The sequence below is a fragment of the Dromiciops gliroides genome, chromosome 4 (assembly GCF_019393635.1).
Source record: "Dromiciops gliroides isolate mDroGli1 chromosome 4, mDroGli1.pri, whole genome shotgun sequence".
Taxonomy (NCBI): domain Eukaryota; kingdom Metazoa; phylum Chordata; class Mammalia; order Microbiotheria; family Microbiotheriidae; genus Dromiciops; species Dromiciops gliroides.
The window spans coordinates 145,499,319-145,519,075 of NC_057864.1; the positions used below are offsets into that span (position 1 = coordinate 145,499,319).

The window sequence follows — 19,757 nt, forward strand, 5'->3', positions numbered from 1 at the left end:
TTTCTCTTTCTTTCTGTTGTTGCTGGACTTTGTTGGTAATATATAGAAATGCTGATGATTTATTGTGGATTTATTTTGTATCCTGTAACTCTGCTCAAGTTGTTAATAATTTCAAGTAGCTTTTTAGTTGATTCTCTATAAAATCTGCAAAGTGATAATTTTGTTTCTTCATTACCTATTTGAATTTTTAATTTTTCTTCTCTTATTGCTATAACTAACATTTCTATTATAGTATTAAATAATAGAGGTGATAATGGGCATCCTTGTTTCATCCCTGATTGTACTGGGAGGGCTTCTAGATTATCTTGATTACAAATAATGCTCACTGATCGTTTTAGATTAATATTCTTCTAGAATGTGTGTGAGCCTTTTTATCTTGAGGATTTTATATACTAAAACTTGTGTCTTGAAAGTTTTCTGGTATTGATTTTTCTTTAAGTAGGGCTCTATGTGAAATTTTCTAATGTTTGAATCCTTCACTCATTTTCTTAATTTTTAGGTAAAACCACTTCAGCTTGTTGATTACTTACAGAAGAAAAAAACAGAAGGCTATACTATCATTGGTGTGGAACAAACTGCCAAAAGTTCAGACTTAACAGAATATTGTTTTCCTGAGAAATCTCTGCTTTTACTAGGGTAATACCTTTTTGTCTAGTACTTCCTCAAAGTTGAATATATTACTATTTGCCTAAAGGACAGTGATGTCTGAGTTAGCTTTTCTGTGTTGTCAAGTGGCATTCATTTAGATCTGTCCAAGATGGGCAGTCTCCCTCATTGGCAAATGGTTATATGCTCCTAGAAGGGTTTTTTCCCCACTATCTTCCTAATTTTTGACTTTGCATGTAACATGAACTTGGAATCAGTAGTAAATTATTTAAGTGTTTTTATTTGTGTCTTCTTACTACTTTTCTTGCATGCCCATGTTAAAATCTAGTATTCTAGTTTTTTTGTAACTTTATGAAAAGCCACTTTTGTTTCCTTTTCTCATCAGAAATGAACGTGAGGGAATCCCAGCAAACCTGATTCAGCATTTGGATGTGTGTGTGGAAATTCCTCAACATGGCATCATACGCTCCCTTAATGTTCATGTGAGTGGAGCTCTACTAATTTGGGAGTATACAAGGCAACGGATGATCAAGCAAAGAGATATAAAGTAATTACAAAAAGACAAAGTTTCATGCCTTATCTAAACTTATTGGTGCTGTTGAGATATTTTTAAACTCTATATACACTTATGGAATAGGCAAAACTTTTATTGAGGATAATTTTGTATTGTTTTTTGTGGTATGCTATATTTTTTTTAATGCTTTAAAATATTAAATTATAACTTTGTAATAACAAGCAACTTTTGTTATTGAGTGTTTATTCTTTAATAAAAATGTTAGTTGTGTGTTACAACTAAGAATCATGGCTCTATAATCATATTTCATTTCAAGAAATATTAAGCTTTTCCAGATTTGTTCAGTCATGTATCAGGCAAGTAGATGATACAAAGTTTAGAAAGGACACAATTCTTGCCCTCACAGAGCTTATCACCTATCACATAGATGTCAGTTATACAGATAGCTATAATACAAAGCATGATATGCATATGAGATACTTGGAAAGTGCTATATAAAGTCTTGGGGGTGGGGTAGGGGTCAGTTATTACCAGGGTTGGTGTTCAGACAGAATTCAACCAGGAAAGGATACCAAGGTTTTGAACACATGGACAGTAGAGCTGAACAAAAGTATAACTGATGGGAAGTTTTGTGGAATCTTTATAGCTTGTTTTATATACATTGGCTGTATGTGGTAGGCTAAATTAAGTCAGGGAAACTGGGGTTCAAATTTTACCTTTGGGCCTCCTTTCCCTCATTTGTAAGATGAAGGGTTTGGACTAGATCACTTTATTTTTATTTATTTTTTTGGTGAGGCAATTGGGGTTGTGACTTGCCCAGGGTCACACAGTTAGTAAGTGTTAAGTGTCTGAGGCTGGATTTGAACTCAGGGTGTGTCCTCCTGAATCCAGGGCTGGTGCTCTATCCACTGTGCCACCTAGCTGCCCCGGACTAGATCACTTTAAATTCTCTTTTAGCCTTCAGTTCTTTAAATCATTTGATTTTTATAACAGCCCTGGGAAATAAGCAGGGTAGAAGATCTCCCAGTTTTCTAAATAATGTAACCCAGATTCAGAGAAGAAAATGCAAGGTCACCTGACCAGTGAGTAGAAGTAGAACTAAAATCTTAGCCTCCTGATGCCTAGCATTTTCTATTATGCTTTAAAAGGTATTGTATTCTAACTTGGAACTCAATTTTTTTTTTAAACTTGGAAAAAAATTAAAATATTATTTTAAAAAGTATTTCATGGGGGCAGCTAGGTGGTGCAGTGGATAAAGCACCAGCCTTAGATTCAGGAGGACCTGAGTTCAAATCCAGCCTCAGACACTTTACACTTACTAGCTGTGTGACCCTGGGCAAGTCACTTAACCCCAATTGCCTCACCAAAAAAAAAAAAAAAAAGTTTTTCATTAAAAAGGTACAGTCTCTGTGCCCAGCTGTCCCTTTAACTGCTTCTGAAAACAGGTAAGAGTAAGAATAGAGGAATATAAATCAATAAAGTTAGTTTTTTGTTTTCCCTTGACTTTATTATGACAATCATCAAACATTTCCGTTTTATAAATGCACAAATGTGGCAGTCATAGAACCATAAATAAAACAGTGTGGCCAGGTTATGGCCTCTTGATTTCTATTTTTTGAGACTACATTATTTGCAAATTGTTTACTATCACATGTAGCAAAATACTTAAATTTAACTCTAATATAAACTCTGTCCCCTCAGGATTTTACATTGTATCATATCTTAGTGTTTATTTCACTTTTCATTTCATTCTAAAACATTGATGCCATAAATATAAACACTTAAAAGTATCATTCTAAAACAGTTTTTATCAGATTAATTTTATCAAATTAAAATGTAGTTCATGTGGAAAAGAAAAAATTGCTTTTTATATTTATTTTGTGTTATGAAAAATGAATAAAACCCATTTCCACAATAGAATTTAAGTCTTCTATACTACTTTATTCAAGTTATTTCCTGGATGAATGAAACATTCTAACCCTGATGAATTCTTTGATCATTTCCAGTACTGTTGAGAGCAGGATAGCGGTGCTGACAATGAGGTCAATCTATCATACTTCATAATTCAGGCAATCTGGTATTCAAAGGAATATTTACTGATGTCCACAAATAGTCTTGGTAATTGTAAAAAAAAAATTTTTTTCTTTTTACAAAGAACTAGGATGTTGTACTTTCTGAAGGCTGAAATTGTCCCGCTTCAAACTTCTCTTTGAACTTTAAGAAATCTCTTCTTTTATCAAAATGTTTAATCTATTAAAAAGAGAACACAATTAAGGGAGATGGAGTAGAAAGGGACACCACCCAGCATGACAAAACAAAAGCAAAGATTTACAAGCAGCCAATAACCTGAATACCTTTCTACAGTATATGTATATATAGAATCATAAGATTCACAGCTGGAAGCAAGCTTAATAATTATGCTAAATCATTATGAGTTGATGGGAAAATTTTTCTAAAATAAAAATATTAAGATTTCATTAGAAAGGATGAATATGGTAGAATTATAAATAAATATAACTTAAAAGTTAGGTAAATATAAGGTTGATAGCCAAGATGCTTTCTAGAAAGTGCATGGACACCAAGAAAGTAGATGTTTCTACCCATTTAGATATAAATAAATAACACCTCAATGGATATAAAATTGTAATAGTCAATTCTAAGTTATTGATGTGTCCATTTTCTATACATTACCTTCTCACAAAATGGAGATGCACAGATGTCATCCATATAATTTAATGCTTGCTATTGCTATTAAAATTATTTTTAAAACTTGTCATTTTCTGACTTGCTTTTTTTTATACCAAAGTGACTGTCAAATCATTAGCATAAGTACATTAAATAAATTTTTTATACAAAATTTACTTCATTTTGTATAAGTTTCATCATGATGCAGAGGTTACCTTGGACTCTTGAAGGTTATACTAATAGTGAAAATTCAGCAGTGCTTCCCAAGCTAGAAAAAGCTACCAGTGAAGAAAAGGCTGTGGTAGAGTCTCCCATTGTGTAAAGGTTTCAAATGTGAGCATGGGGAAGGGACTTGAGAAGGAGGCATCTCATTATCATGACTGCCATATGCCCCACTCCCTATATTAGGGATGGAGAAATTGAAGCCCAAAGAGGTTACGTGCCAAAAGTCACAAAGTTGGTAGAACTGGCTTTTGAACCCAGGTCCTTCAATTCTCGTTCCAGTGTTTTTTCTCCTACACCAGTGCTTCTCATGGAACTCTCATGGACACATCACAAAACACAATTCCTTGTTTGCAAAATGTTTTAAAGTTTGCCTCTTTATAAAACTTTCTTCAAAAGGCTATAAAGGGGGCAGCTAGGTGGCGCAGTGGATAAAGCACTGGCCCTGGATGCAGGAGGAACTGAGTTCAAATCCAGCCTCAGACACTTGACACTAGCTGTGTGACCCTGGGCAAGTCACTTAACCCTCACTGCCACACTCCCCCCCCCCCCAAAAAAAAAGGGCTATAAAGCATTACATATGATCAGGAATATAACAATCCTACTATGCCAGTAAGAAATGAGAAATAGGAATTCAGAGAACTGTAACAAGTAGAACAACAAACACAATGCACTGAAGGCAAACAAAACCAAAAGGCAGCCAAACTGATTAATTGTAATGCCCAGTCTTGGTCCTAAATAAGATGATGAAGCACAATTCTATCTTAGAGAAATAAGAGACCACTAGTACAGAATGCTGCACAGTTGGTTTTGTTTAACTGCTTTCCTTGGTTACACGAGAGGATACGTTATGAAATGGCTGGCATTATAATAATAATGATAGCATTTATATAGTGCTTTAAAGTTTTCAAAACACTTGACAAATGTTTTATTCTCACAACAGGCCAGGGGGGTAAGTGTTCTGATTATCCCCATATTACAGATGAGGAAACAAGGCAGACAGGTTAAATGAATTGCCTAGGGCCACACAGCTAGTAAATAGGAGATCAGATTTGCACTCAGTTTTTCCTGACTCTGGACCCAGTCACTGTTCTAAGCCACCGGGCTATCTGCCTACCTATAAAAACAAAAAGTATCAAAACTTTTAAGAGATGTATTATTAAAAGCTGTAAAAGAAGTCAGCAGGATATAGTGGAAAGATTAGCAAATTAGGAACCAGAAGTATCTGGGATTACCATGAAATTAGTGATTGGCTTTGGGCAAGCTCTTTAGCCCAGGCTCAAAATAAAAGGGTGGCGCTGATGACTTCTTGCTAAGGTCTCTTTCAAAAGTAAAATACCAGTTTTTCTTAATAGTTTTAATAGGCATTGGGACTGAAGCTACTATTTAACTGGTACTGAGAACTCCCAGATGAAGAAACTCTTACCAACCAATGCAAGTTGGTACTTTCTCTAGGCTTAAAAACTGCCTTATAGTACTGTGACTTCTCAGGGTCAACACATCTGGTTTAGGTCAAAGGTGGGCCTTGAATCAAGAATCTCCTGGTTCTTAAGACTGGCTCTGTAAACTATGCTATGCTGTTTTCACTAATATGACATCTGTTTATATATAGGATCCTGGAGTGAGGGAGTTTTTCCCCTTTCATTAAGAAGCATTTTAATAACCAAAAAAATATCAATTTCTATTTTAAATAAGATTTTAAAAAATAACTGATTTTTATCTATCCTGACAAAACCACAGGCAGAACCAATGTGAACCACTAACAATATAGTGTTTGGTCAAAAGGAAATCTTTAAGAAATTGTACATATGTAAGTATGACAATCCTCTGATCATAACCTGTAGTTTCATCTCTCCTTATGCTTTATCTCCCCACCTATACTTTGCCTTCGATATTATCTCTAATCCTTCCACTCCATTTTTAGTTACCTTCCTTTCCAATGTGGATCACATTGTTAGGCAAGTTCAATTTCATATTCAACTCAGCTCTTGAATCCCTTACCTCAAATACCGCCCCGCCCCCATTCTCAACTGTTGTCAAACTTCAACGCTCAATAACTACTATAATATGTCTTTTTCCCTCCTACTTACATGCTGCTGAACAAAGTTGGAAGAAGCCTAACAACCAAGCTGACTAGGTATACTATAAATTGGTATCACCTCAGGTCAACTGGGTCTTCTCTGAAACAAGGCATCTCTTTACTTCTCCCTAATCGATTCCCTTTACAGCTCCTCATGGAGGCTGTTTCAAACCTCTTTCTTCAAACATCCCACACCTCCCTAGCTCCACCCTCAGATGAAGACCTGACCTCTTTACTAAGAAAACTGACCAGGGCCTACCTCTTCATCTCAAAACCCCTTAATGTAATTCCCTTCTATCTTCCCACAAATTTCTAATAATGAGGTGGGCTCTTCATGTCCTCTATTTTGTCTACTTATTCTACTTAAGCACCCCCTAGAGTGAAAGATGCAGAAAAGATCTTGCATTCGTAGAGTTCTTCACTAGAAGCTTCTTGTGCCAATGGGAGGGGAGGAGCTAAATTTCAGTTAGAGGTTTGTGAAAATGAAGCTGTACTTAATTTCTATTCAGTTAGGAGATGGGACCCCCCTCAGGAGGTGCCCATATCCTCAAGGTTAAGAACATTTGTTCTATACACAGCCTCTTTGCGGCTTGCATGGCATCATTCTACCTGTTTCTTTTCTACCTGTCAAGCATTGCCAAAGCTTGATTTTTTCTACCATAACTCTTGAATCTGTACCCTTCTGCTTATTACATACCAATCACCAATCTTAGTTGAAGCCCTTATCAACTTTCCCTTGGGTTCTTGCAGATGGCTTTAATTGTTTTCTCAAGTCTTTCCCACTACTCTCCATCCCCTTTAGAGTTAAAGGTCTCACTATATCACTCCCTCATTTATACTTCCACTAGCTATCTATTGTTTCTAGGAGCAAATTAGAAACCCCTCTGTTTGGCTTTCTAATAGTCCTTCATAACCTGGCTTCAGCCAACCTCCTGAGTCTCAAATTTTTACTTCCTCTTCCACAAAGCGGTTTACTCAAACTGAGCATATCTTTGTTGCTCACATAATATTCTCAATCTCCCAGCTCTATGTATTAGCACTTGCTATTTCCCATGGCCTATAGAAGGTACCATCTCTTCATTTCCATCTCTTAAAATCCCTCATTTCTCCCAGATGCCTTTCCTGATCCCCAACTGCTACTGCTCTTCTTCCCTACCCTGTAGTTGTTTAGTATTTATCTACATATACTTACTCACCTATGCATTCTCTCTCCCACTAAAATGTAAGCTCCCTGAGATTGTGTCTCCACCAGTGCAGTATTCAGCAGAGTAGGCATTTAACAATAACTTGTTGATTAACTTCACATCAAAAGTCAAGTGAAACTCGATGTCCTCTAGTTTGCACCAATCGTGAATCCTTTATAACATCTACTATGCTAATATTATTTACCAAAACTGGGGGCAGGATCATACTTATATTTAGCTGGCATTTAATAAATGCTGATGAAAGTATATGCAGGTGAATAAACAATAAATACAAGATACATTTAGGGAGGGAGGACACTAAGGGTTTTTTTGGGGAGGGAAACCAAGAGAAGCTTTGTGCAGAGAATGAGCTGATCTAAGGGATTCTAAGAGGTAAATGTGCGAAGGTAGTGCATGCCAGTCATGGGGACAGGCATTGTCCAATGGGAAGGACAGCAGTAAGGCTGGTTTGGTGAGACTGGACTGTGAAAAGGAAAACAACACTGGAGCTAAACAGTAGTTTGGAGCCTGGTCCTGATGGTCTTCAGAGGCCAAGTAGGGGAGTTTCTGTTTTATCCTAGAAGCAATAGAGAGCCAGTGATATTGATTAGAAGGGTAGTTACATGTCCATCTTCATTAAGGAAAATCACTGGCAGCGTGAAGCAGGGAGACCAATTAGAAAGCTACTGCAATAGTCCAGTGGAGAGATATAAGGTCTAATGTGGAAACAAACTGTTAATTGACTCAATTTTCAAGAAGGGATAACTTTCCAAACCAAATGATAATTTGATTTAAGTAGTTTCACAAATTAGGCAAAGATGTTGACTTCAGTTGCTGCCACTTTTATACTTTCCTCCTCGAATATCCTTTTATCTTGTAGGCCTCAGTTTCTTCATCTCCTAAATGAACCTATTGAACTACCTGATCTTTAACCATCCTGCTCAGTATACTTAAATGTGCTTATCCTATTCAGCATAATAACACCAAGAGTAAATAATATCGGCAAAGATCAAGCCAACAAACATTTCTTCAGTTCCTTCTACCCAGTGGGAGTGACAATATATTCAGATATTTTTCATAAAGTTAACAAGCATTTAGGAAGTGCTTAGTGTGTGGCAGGCACTATACTAAATTACATTTATTAAATGTTAATAAAGCTTATTAAAAATGAAAGTTTGTCTCATCTATATAAAAAGTTGAGTAAATGCCAGCATTACTTACCCACTGCTGGGGGCAGCTTGGATTCAAAAATGCTTCTTAACTTTTTGCACTTAGAGGCATCATCAGTATTTTCATCCAAGCACTTCCAGTAGTCATCTCCGAGCTCCCCAGCAAGCTTGCCTTTCTTTCATGGAAGGCGCTGTCATTTTTACTTCTAGCATAGAAAAAAAGGACCATTGCTTGAAGGGACTCCCCTCATTTATTAAGGATCCTGTACTATATAAGAGAAGGCAGAATCCTACTAGAATTTTACTGTCTACAAATGGTACCAAGGAGCCAGAGGGGCACTGAGCTTGCTTTAAGTCCAATTCATAGCTTCCCCAATTATGTATTAGTGTGTTTTTCCCTGACTCCTTCAAATTGACTGTTTCTTCGTCATCTTTGAAAATATGCTGAGGTGAAATCTCAGAGTTGTTTTGGTTTGCATTTCTCTTATCATAATTTGGATCAATCTTTCATGCATTTGCTAATAATTTGCAGGTTGTTTTTTTGTTTGTTTTTGAGAATTTCTTGTTCATATCCTTTGGCCCTTTATCCATTAGGGAATGACTTTGTCATATAAATTTGTATTGAGGACAGTGTGAAATTGAATTTGATAATGAGGTGATCAAGAATAGGAGGGAAATAAGTAAAATTATGAGGGTGGAAGGATTAGAGATAATAATGAAGGCAAAGTATAGGTGGGGAGGTGAGGCAGAGGGAGCTAAAATAAGGATAAACTATCAGCTGGGGAAAATTTTAATCCCCTTCATCATGAACTCTTGCCAAACTCAACCAGGGAGGCACAAAGAAGTACTCCTAAGGAAGGTATCTACAGATTGAATGATAGCAGGTGCTGAGCTTTTTCCTCGAGTCCTTATCACACCCAGACGAGTGGCCAAGAACGACGACGACGATTCTTACTACAACAGTCTCCTAACATTCATATACCATTTACCACGTCAGACATTTTATAGTTGTTGCAGCTGGATGGTGCAGTGGATAGTGCCGCCGGACCTGGAGTCAGGAAGACTCGTCTTCCTAAATTCAAGTCCGGCCTCAGCCATTTACTAGATGTGTGACCCTGGGCAGTCCCTCCAACCCCTCCTGCCTCAGTTTCCCCATCTCTAAAATGAGCTGGAGAAGAAAACCTCTGCCAAGAAAACCCCAAATGGGGGTCAGGAAGAGTCGGACACGACTGAAAACGACTTAACAAAGGTCTTTTACAAATATCATTTGTGAGGTAGGGTCTATTGTTACCCCCAATGTAAACTGAGGCAAACGGAAGTTAAGTGACTTGCCCAAGCTACAGAGCCAGTTAAGTGTCTGAGGCCGAATTTGAACTCAGATCTTCTGACTCCGGGGTCTGCACTCTGTTCACACCAATAATAATAACGAGCACTTCCATAGCACTTTCTATATTACCTCATTTGATCCTCACAACCCTGTGAGGTAGGGACTATTGCTATTCTCATTCTGTAGATGAGGAAGTGACACGGAGGTCACAGAGTGTGTCTGCGTCAGGATTTGAACTTGGCTCTGCCAGATTCAAGTAGAATCCTCTACTAGCTAACATATCCATAGCGGCTTAAAGTTTGTCAAACTTTTGACATTTCCCCTGACACTACAGGACAACCTTGGGCGACAGGAAGAACCCAGCCGTCTGCTTTCGCCCGCCGGCCCCGCCCCCTGCAGGCAGGGAGGAGCAGGTCCCTGGGAAGCGGGTCCCCCATCCCAGAAACACGGCTGTGAGAATGGGTCCGGCTCGGCCGGCCGGGCGGGAGGCAGTGGCAGCTCCGTCGTTTCCCTGGGGAGGGAGGCCTTTTCTCTAATGACAGGGTCTGTACAGGCTCGGGGGCCACCTCCGGAATCAGGAAATCCTTGCAAGAACAGCAACTTACCGGCTTGGAGGCGACCGTTCCAGTGTGACTCCTTGGAGCCACCGTCTCCTCTAGGCGGAGGGGGCGGGATTTCCTGTGTGCACTCCCCTCCCCTCTTTGTGAGTGATATCCGGCTGGAGCCGGAAGCTGCTGGTCTGGAGGGCGAGTTTGATGACCAGAGGTCCGGATGTTACGGAGACAAAATAGGCGTTGTTTTAGAGATAGCGACGTTTTCGGCGTTTTACAGTGGGGACCCCCCCCCCCCAACCCCTCCGTGATTTCCTCCCCCCCTTTTCTTCCGACCTGGGCAAGATATGTCACCTGTCTACCAGGCACTACTTAGGATCCCTTCCGGCTCGGGAGCCGGGGCTTGGGCCGGAGCCCGGGGGCAGGGAGGTGGTGGAGGTGGTGGTGAAGGCCGGCCGCCGGAAGAGGTTTTGTGTAAGGTGGACGTATTTTAGGAACCCCAGATCATAGAATACTACCTGTAAAAGGACTGTGCTTTTAGGAGGCGACCTTCTGCACCCGTGGAAAGCCTTTCCTCATTCTAGCGCTGTCACTTCCAAGCAGGGTGACCTTGACAAAAATCACCATGTATGTGAGCTGCCCTTTATTCCTCAGTAAAATGAGGGGGTTCAACTTCATTACTTCGAACACCCCCTTCCGTAGCCAAGTCACTCACCCTTAAAAAAGACAGGCATGAGGGCCGGACCTCTGATTTCTTTTGTATAACGAACTCCCTCTGCCATTGCAGGTTGGCACTTATTCTGAATTCTTAGTCTTCATCATCTAGAGAGCTGAGAGGTTAAATGATTTGCCAAGGTCATACAGCCAGCATATCTCAGAGGCGGAAGTTAAACCAAGGTCTCTTGGCTTTGAGGTCTTCTTTTTAGCCCTCTGCACCTTCCTTCCTCTGATGACCCTTAAAAGCTGCCTCTTAGAAGAAGCTTTCCCTGAATACCAGGATTGATATGATCCGCCTTAGAACTCTGATATGTCACCTTCAAATGCAAATAATAGATATTATGTTCTACTAATTCCAATTATTGTTATTCCTGATGAACTCTTTTTTGGGGGGGGGGAGGGCAATGAGGGTTAAGTGACTTGCCCCAGGGTCACACAGCAAGACCATGCCAAGTATCTGAGGCTGGATTTGAACTCAGGTCCTCCTGAATCCAGGGCTAATGCTTTATCCATTGCACCACCTAGCTGCCCCCTAATTATTGTTATTGCTACTAGACTGTAAGCCCCTAGGGTGCAGGGTCTGTTCTGAATTGTTGTAGCTCACCCATTTAGTACAGTTTACTGCCTATGGTAGATGCTGAATAAGTTTGTTGGTGAAGGACGGGGGTTCTTAACATGTGCTACATAGACAATGTATGCAGGGTATCCACCGATCTTAGGGGAAAAACAATCTTTTCACTAATCTCTAACAAATTTAGCATTTTCCAATAATGATTTTAAAACATTTTGTGAAGGGTCCATAGGTTTTGATGGAGGAGGCTAAAAAGGGTTAACAGACAACCTAAGATCTGAGCTCTAACTCTCTAACCCAGCTCTAAAAGGGGCTAATAGATAACCTATGGACTGTAGCTAAGAGGTAACAGATTACCTAAAATACTTGGGTTCTTATCAATAGTACCTAAAAGGGTTAATAGAGAAACTAAGGTTTGTGTTCTTATCTACAGTACTGTAACCAAGAGGGTTCAAGTCCCTATTAACCAACACCATCAACAGAGACAGTAACCAGGGACCATTAACCAGTAATAGCCATTAATATTCCTAGATGACAGGACACCTACAAACCAGATCTCAATTAAAGAGATCATAAACACAGAGACCCTCTGGGTCTAACAGGTTTAAGCAAGTCTTCAGGAACATGCTCAGAGAAGGCCAAATGTGTACTTAGGTTTACTTTGAGACATGTAACCCCCAAAACATACTTCCAAGGAAAAGGTACCCTCGGAAGTCCAAATTAGGATAAGACCTCCCACTACCTCCTTAAGGAGCAGATTAAGATAATGAGGAGATAAACCTACTTTTTCTCACTATAAATATAACCATTCTTCCTCTCCCTATTCGAGACACTTATCTCCTTGATGTCTCCCTGTGGTCTCACAGTATTTTAATAAAACTTAGGAAACTGAGTCACTGAGTCTTGCAATTCTTTGGGATGCCTCACTATCCATTTGGTCAATTAAATCCATCCCCACATCAGTTTCACCTGACTGCTAACAGGGTCCGACAGAAAAAAGGTTAAGAACATCAGGTGGAAGAAAGGGCACTGGATTTCAGATAGAGTGCCTGGGTTCTGTTCCTTGTGTGTGTTTTTTGCTCAGATCCATGACCCCATTTGGGGTGTTCTTAGCAAAAATACTGGAGTGGTTTGTCGTTTTCTTCTCCAGCTCGTTTATAGATGAGGAAACTGAGGCAAACAGGGTTAAGTGACTTGCTCAGGGTCACAAAGCTAGTATCTGAGGCCAGATTTGAAGTCAGGTCTTCCTGACTCCAGACCCAGGGCTCTCTCCACTTCACCGTAGCAGCCCTCTATCCCTTGCTTTATCACTTATTAACTGTGATACTAAGTTTACTTCCTGAGCTGTGGTTTACCCACTGTGGTGAAGGAGCTATGGTAAATCGTAAAGCAGCATATAAATTTGAGTTATTAGTTGTTACTGCACATATTTCCAGAACTCCCTATTTCATAAGACTTTCAGATTTGGAAGGAATCTCAGGGCCTAGCTAGTCCAATCTGTTTTTCAGGCGTGGGGAGAAGAGGGAACAACCCTACAAACCTCCGTAGCATATCAGATAAATGGCTGGTCATCCAACTTTTGCTTAGTGACCTTAAGTCAAAGAATGCACCGCCAAAGGCTTAAAGTCATAACTGCTTTTCCAAAATCCTTGTTAGTAAAATCTTTTCCTTACATTGTGATAAATTTGCCTCTTTACAACTTTAACTCAGTCATCTTAGTTCTGCCCTCTGGTACTTTTAAAAATAATTTGATAACAGTTGTCATGTCATTGTTTTCTCTATCCTAAAACATACCCAGTAAATAGATTTAGAAATGGAAGCAAGGGACTCTTGAAGTCACCTAGTCCAACCCCATCGTTTTATAGTTGAGGAAACAGGCCCAGCTAGGTTAAATGACTCTTTCTGTTTTTGTGTTTCCATGGTAGTGATCAGATTATGGTCCTCATCTTTTTCATACTAACTGCTCTCTACAATTAATCAACAAGCATTTATTAAACACTTACTGTGTGCCAGGCAGGAATACAAAGAGCAAAAATAGTCCCTGCTTTCCAGGAACTTACATTTTAATGGAAACAACCTGTATATGAATAGGGGAAATATGCAAAGAGATGCTGTGGAGAAAGTAATTACAACATTTGGAAATTGATTTTATATATATATATCTATATAATAGATATATATATATAATATATATATGATTATATATATATAATATATATATGAGGTAAATAAGAGGAGACTAAGATGACTGAGGTAGCAAGCCTGTTAGACTAGGAGGTGGTGCCCCTCACAGTAATAGGGAAATTCATAGGGGTAAAGTTGGAAGGAAAGATAATGATACTGAATTTAGACATAGTGAATTTGAAATGACTGCCAGATATCCATTTCAAGATGTTCAGCAGGCAGTTACTGATATGGTCCTGAAGCTTAAGGAGAGATGAGGACTAGATATGTACATCTAGGAATCATAGTCATGGAGATGATAATTGAGGCTTAATGAAATCTCCAAGTGAGAGCATAGAAGAATTAGCAAGCATTTATTAACCACTTACTATGTGACAGGTACTAGGGATACAAAGAAAGGCCAAAACAGTCCTTGTCCTGAAAAAACACACATTCTTTTTTTTTTTTTTTAATAGTTTTTTGTTTTTTTTTCAGTGAGGCCATTGGGGTTAAGTGACTTGCTCAGGGTCACACAGCTAGTAAGTGTTAAGTGTCTGAGGCCAGATTTGAACTCAGGTGCTCGTGACTCCAGGGTCAGTGCTCTATCCATTGCACCATCTAGCTGCCCCAAAAACCCACATTCTAATGGGGGAGACATAAATAACTAGTACATATAAGCTATATAGAGTAGATGGCAGATAATCTGAGAAGGGAAGTGTCATTTGCGAATTTGATAAGCATACCATCTATACTTTTATTCAGTCATTGATAAAATTTGTTAAATAGTGCAGCCAATCCATCCCAGAACTCCTCAGAAGATTTCCATACACATTGATGTCAATTACACTATTTTTAAAAAAAAAATAAGGACTATTTGGTACTGGCTAAGAAATAGAGAGGAGGATCACTGGAATAGGTTAGGCACACAAAACACAGCAGTAAATGAATATAGCAATCTCTTGTTTGATAAACTCAAAGACACTAGCCTCCAGGATAAGAACTCACTATCTGACAAAAACCACTGGGAAAACTGGAAAGAAGTATGGCAGAAACTAGGCATAGAACATTACATCTTATACCATACACCAAAGTAAAGTCAAAATGGGTACAAGGTCTAGATAAAAGGGGTGATACCATAGGCAATTTAGAAAAGGAAAGAATAATTTATTTGTCAGAACTGTGGAGAGGGGAAGAATTTATGACCAAAGATGAGATAAAGAACATTACGAAGTTCAGAGTGGATCATTTTGACTACATTAAATTAAAAAGTTTTTGTGCAAACAAAACCAATGCAACCAAGATTTGAAGGAAAGCAGAAAGTTGGGAAATAATTTTTACAGTGTTTGTGATAAATGCCTCATATCTAACATATATAGATAACTGAATGAAATATAAAAGAATACAAGTCATTCCCCAATTGAGAAATAGTCAAAGGATATGAACAGGCAGTTTTCAGATGATGAAATTAAAACTACAGCCATATGAAAAAATGTTCTCAATCACTATAGAGAAATGCAAATTGAAACTACTCTGAGAGGGGGCAGCTAGATGGCTCAGCGGATAGAGCACCGGCCCTGGAGTCAGGAGGACCTGAGTTCAAATCCGGCCTCAGACACTTAACACTTACTAGCTGTGTGACCCTGGGTAAGTCACTTAACCCCAATTGCCTCACTAAAAACAAAAACAAAAACAAAACTACTCTGAGGTACCTCCTCACAACTATCCAATTGGCTAATATGACAAAAAAGGAAAATGATAAATGTTGGAGAAGTGGGAAAATTGGAACATTAATGTACTGTTGGTGGAGCTGTGAACTGATCCAACCATTCTGGAGAGCAATTTGGAACCATGCCCCAAAAGCTTTAAAACTGTGCATACCCTTTGACCCAGCAATACCACTAATAGGTCTATATCCCAAAGAGATAATAAAAAAGGAAAGGGATCTACATATACAAAAATATTCATAGTTGCTCTTTTTCTGGTAGCAAAGAATTGAAAACTGAGGGAATGGCCAAACAAGTTGTGGTATATATGATAAACAGATGGATTTCAGAATAACCTGTAAAAACTTACATGAATTGATGCTGAGTGAAATGAGCAGAACCAAGAGAACATTGTACATAGTATCAACAACATCGTGTGATGATCAACTGTGATAGACTTAACTCTTCTCAATAATAAAATGATCCAAGATGATGCCAAAAGACTTATGGTGGAAAATGCTCTCCACACTCAGAAAAAGAACTATGGAGTCTGAATGCATATTGAAGCATACTATTTTCACTTTTATTGTTGCTTTTTAAAATTATTTCTTGTTTTTTTCCCTTTTGTTCTGATAAATGTGGAAATGTTTAACATGATAATAATGTATATCCTATATCAGATTGCTGCTGGCCTCAGGAGGGGGGAGGGAAGGGAAGGTTGGAGAAGAATTTGGAACTCAAAAAAATCTTTACATGTAATTGAGAAAAATTAAAAAGAAAAAAACTAAAAACTAAAAACTAAAAAGAAAAGAAAAAAAGAAAAACTAAGGGGTAGCTAGGTGGAGCAGTGGATAGAACACTAGTCTTGAAATCAGGAAAACTTCCCGAGTCCAAATCTGGTCTCAGACACTTCTTAGCTATGTGACCCTGGGCTAGTTACTTGACTCCTGTTTACCTCAGTTCCTCAATTGTTTTTCTTTTTTGCAGGGCAATGGGGGTTAAGTGACTTGCCCAGGGTCACACAGCTAGTAAGTGTCAAGTGTCTGAGGTCGGATTTGAACTCAGGTACTCCTGAATCTAAGGCCGGAGCTTTATCCACTGCGCCACCTAGCTGCCCCTCAGTTCCTCAATTGTAAAATAGGGACACACTGGAGAAGAAAATGGCAAACCACTCCAGTATCTTTGCCAAGAAAATGCCATGGACTTGTTCATGGGGTCATGAAGAGTAGGACATGACTGGACAGCAATAGTAGTTACATTTATCTGGGATATAGGTTTTTTCCCCAAACCTTCCTCTATCTGAGAAAACAGGCAAGTTATTAGATGGTCTGTATAATTATACTGTGAAATTTCTTGAACAACAAAGTTAATAGTTTATAGAAATATGACTTTTTTTTGTGTGTGAGTCAACTGGGGTTAAGTGACTTGCCCAGGGTCACACAGCTAGTAAGTGTTAAGTGTCTGAGGTCAGATTTGAACTCAGGTACTCCTGACTCCAGGGCCGGTGCTCTATCCACTGTGCCACCTAGCTGCCCCTGAAATATGACTTTTAAAGTTCTAAAATGTGTTTAGCTAGAGACTACTCCCTGGATCTTAATTTCACCAGAGTTATAGCGATTAAGTAGGTTAGGTACATATTTGCCATATAGTTTGTCTGGGATTGGGGCTGAGGTATTGGGAAAGAAATACTATGCATCACATTTATCTTTGTATATACCTTATATTCTCCTGTTTAAACTTCCATATTTTGTTCTTGAGTTTGCTCCAGGACCTAGTACAGTACTCTGAGTAAAGTAGACACAATATTTGTTCAGTAAATAAAATTGCTTTATTGTATTTATCTTTTTTTGGTTTCTTTACAACTTTCTTCTTTTCATCTCTACGAGTCTTCTGAAAAACACTTCTCCAAATCTTTTGAAAGGATGCTGATAATATTACAAGAATAAACTCTGATTTGACTGGTTCAGTTCAGTTTTTGCTATTAAAATTTATGAATAAAGGTCAATCCTCCACAATCTGCTCCTGAAACAGATTCCATCTGTTGAGAGTTCTAGCCCCTTAATATGTTCTTAAGGTTTCTGAATCACATAAACATTATTCAATTTAGTTCTTTAGGGCTGATTTCTGAATCTTTATATTCAACATTGGCAGATTTTCAGGGTGTTTATGTGATGCTAACCACCACCACCATTATGTTCTTCAGTATGGGAAATGTCATCAATTCAGTTTAATAACACAGATGGACTCTTGACTGTGTGGTGTTATTAGAACCACTTGCTAATTTTCCTTTTTATACTATGTCCAAAGGTGGCAGTTTGTTAAGCATCAGTGTGTTGTAAATGTAACTGGTATTTTGAATGTTTCTCTTATTACGGTTGCTAAAAAGGTACACTCTAGTTTGACTGTGTTGTATGTTCTTATGGAATGAATTCTACAACAAACACTAAGAATGTACTATGTGAGGGGGCGGCTAGGTGGCGCAGTGGATAAAGCACTGGCCCTGGATTCAGGAGTACCTGAGTTCAAATCCGACCTCAGACACTTAACACTTACTAGCTGTGTGACCCTGGGCAAGTCACTTAACCCCAATTGCCTCACTTAAAAAAAAAAAAAGATCAATCCTGTATCATTTTCATATCGATCCTATTTACAATTAATTGATTTTGTTTTGTAACTGCTTAGGTCATGGCCCTCTGTCTCTGAACTTTGTTTAGTGATTCAGCTGGCCTATAATGACTTGGTAGGAGTAGATATTGATTTGGTATTTTATATTTAATTCTGTTATTCTATTCTGTATTTCATATTTTATTTCTTCTGTAAGTGATTCTATTCTGTAATAATACTCTATATTCCATGAAAAGGCCCAATCTTTTTCTTTGTTTCTAAGTTAAGCAGTGCATAAGTTCAAAAGTTTAGTCTGCTTCTCTATAGATAGATGTAAAAACTATAGCTTTCCCATGAACATTGCTAATTAAGAAGAAACTCAGCATGGGAACTTATCTCAGCAACACCTGTGAATCAGGCTCGCCAAGAGAAGTTTGTTACTTCCCATAACTTCACATTCTGAGAAGCTGAATAATATCTTTGTGCTATCCATGAGAACTGGACCAAGTTGACCGCGGCCCATCTTAAATCCCTATCCTTGTAAATTTCAGGTGGCTTTATCTTATGCCCAGGTGACTTTAGGTCTGGTGCTCCTGTCTGCTATCTATAATCTCAAGATGTAGCTGGACCCATAAATTCACAAAATCATTTTTTAAAGACAGACAAGAATGGGTCTGATGCCCACATGTGTTATATGCCTCTTCCTTAATGTAACCAATCATAATTTCCTAAATACGTGATGTTGCCAATCTTATAACCAATGATATGACTTTTTTGTTCTGTTCTTTGTTCTCTGCTTTAAAAATATGCTGCATATTCAAATCCGGGCCTTTTTTCGTCACTGAAGGGGCCAAGAAATCTATTTTATTGTTGGGTAACACTCCCATTAGTAAAACATAACTTTGCTCAGAGAAAGCCTGCCTCAGTTTACCCTTTTGTAATAAAACAAATACTACACTCTCTGAATTCTTCATATTCATAATTCTTTGGACACAATAACATTTCATTATATCCATATACAACAATTTGTTTAACCACTCTCCAGTAAATAGGTTTACACTTTGTTTATAATTCTTGGCTACCACATACACAAAAAAGCTACAATGAATATTTTGGTGCTTATTGGACCTTTTTATTAATCTGATTTATTTGGGAGTATATGCCTAGTAGTGGGATCTCTGCAACAAAGGTTGTGGACATTTTGCTTTAAGATTATTTAAAAATTTCTTTCAAAAATAAAAATTCTTATAATTATATTGAATACAAATTCAAAATGCAATTTTATATCAAAAGTTTTTTATTAAACTTTTATATAGAAATTCTTTCAGTGTCCTTCCCGTTCTCAGAGAGTCATCCTATATAATAGTATTATCTAAAGAGAAAAAATCAGCAGAATTAAGCAAAACATCAAAAAAGTCTAAAAATATGTGCAATCTATCATACCGATGGACTCTTCATCTCTACAGAAGAGTAGAATGGGGCTATTTTCTCATATCTCTTCTTTGTAGACATGCTAGTTCTTTGCTATTTTGCAACATGCCCTGTGATTGTTTTATGGTTGTTCTTTACTTTTCTTTCTTTTTTTGGCAGGGCAATGAGGGTTAAGTGACTTTCCTGGGGTCACACAGCTAGTAAGTGTCAAATGTCTGAGGCCAGGTTTG

General features: G+C 38.2%; 2 protein-coding genes across 5 annotated transcripts in view; one reads left to right on the top strand and one right to left on the bottom strand.

Moving 5' to 3' along the window:
* The window catches only part of TARBP1 (TAR (HIV-1) RNA binding protein 1), a 72,282-nt gene extending 70,770 nt beyond the window's left edge, over nt 1-1,512 (top strand). For all 4 annotated transcript variants that reach the window (XM_044000389.1, XM_044000390.1, XM_044000391.1 and 1 more), the window contains 2 exons: nt 500-636; nt 992-1,512. In XM_044000389.1, the coding sequence (XP_043856324.1) occupies nt 500-636; nt 992-1,157 (303 nt within the window). In that variant the 3' untranslated portion in view covers nt 1,158-1,512. The remainder of the gene's footprint in view (nt 1-499; nt 637-991) is intronic.
* A 1,093-nt stretch (nt 1,513-2,605) lies between these two features.
* LOC122753195 (cytochrome c oxidase assembly factor 6 homolog) lies at nt 2,606-8,662 on the bottom strand. Its single transcript, XM_044000393.1, is given in 4 exon segments — nt 2,606-3,370; nt 8,513-8,530; nt 8,532-8,609; nt 8,611-8,662. Coding segments are annotated over 4 exon segments (237 nt in total). The 5' UTR covers nt 8,659-8,662; the 3' UTR covers nt 2,606-3,277.
* Between the last annotated feature and the right edge of the window lie 11,095 nt (nt 8,663-19,757).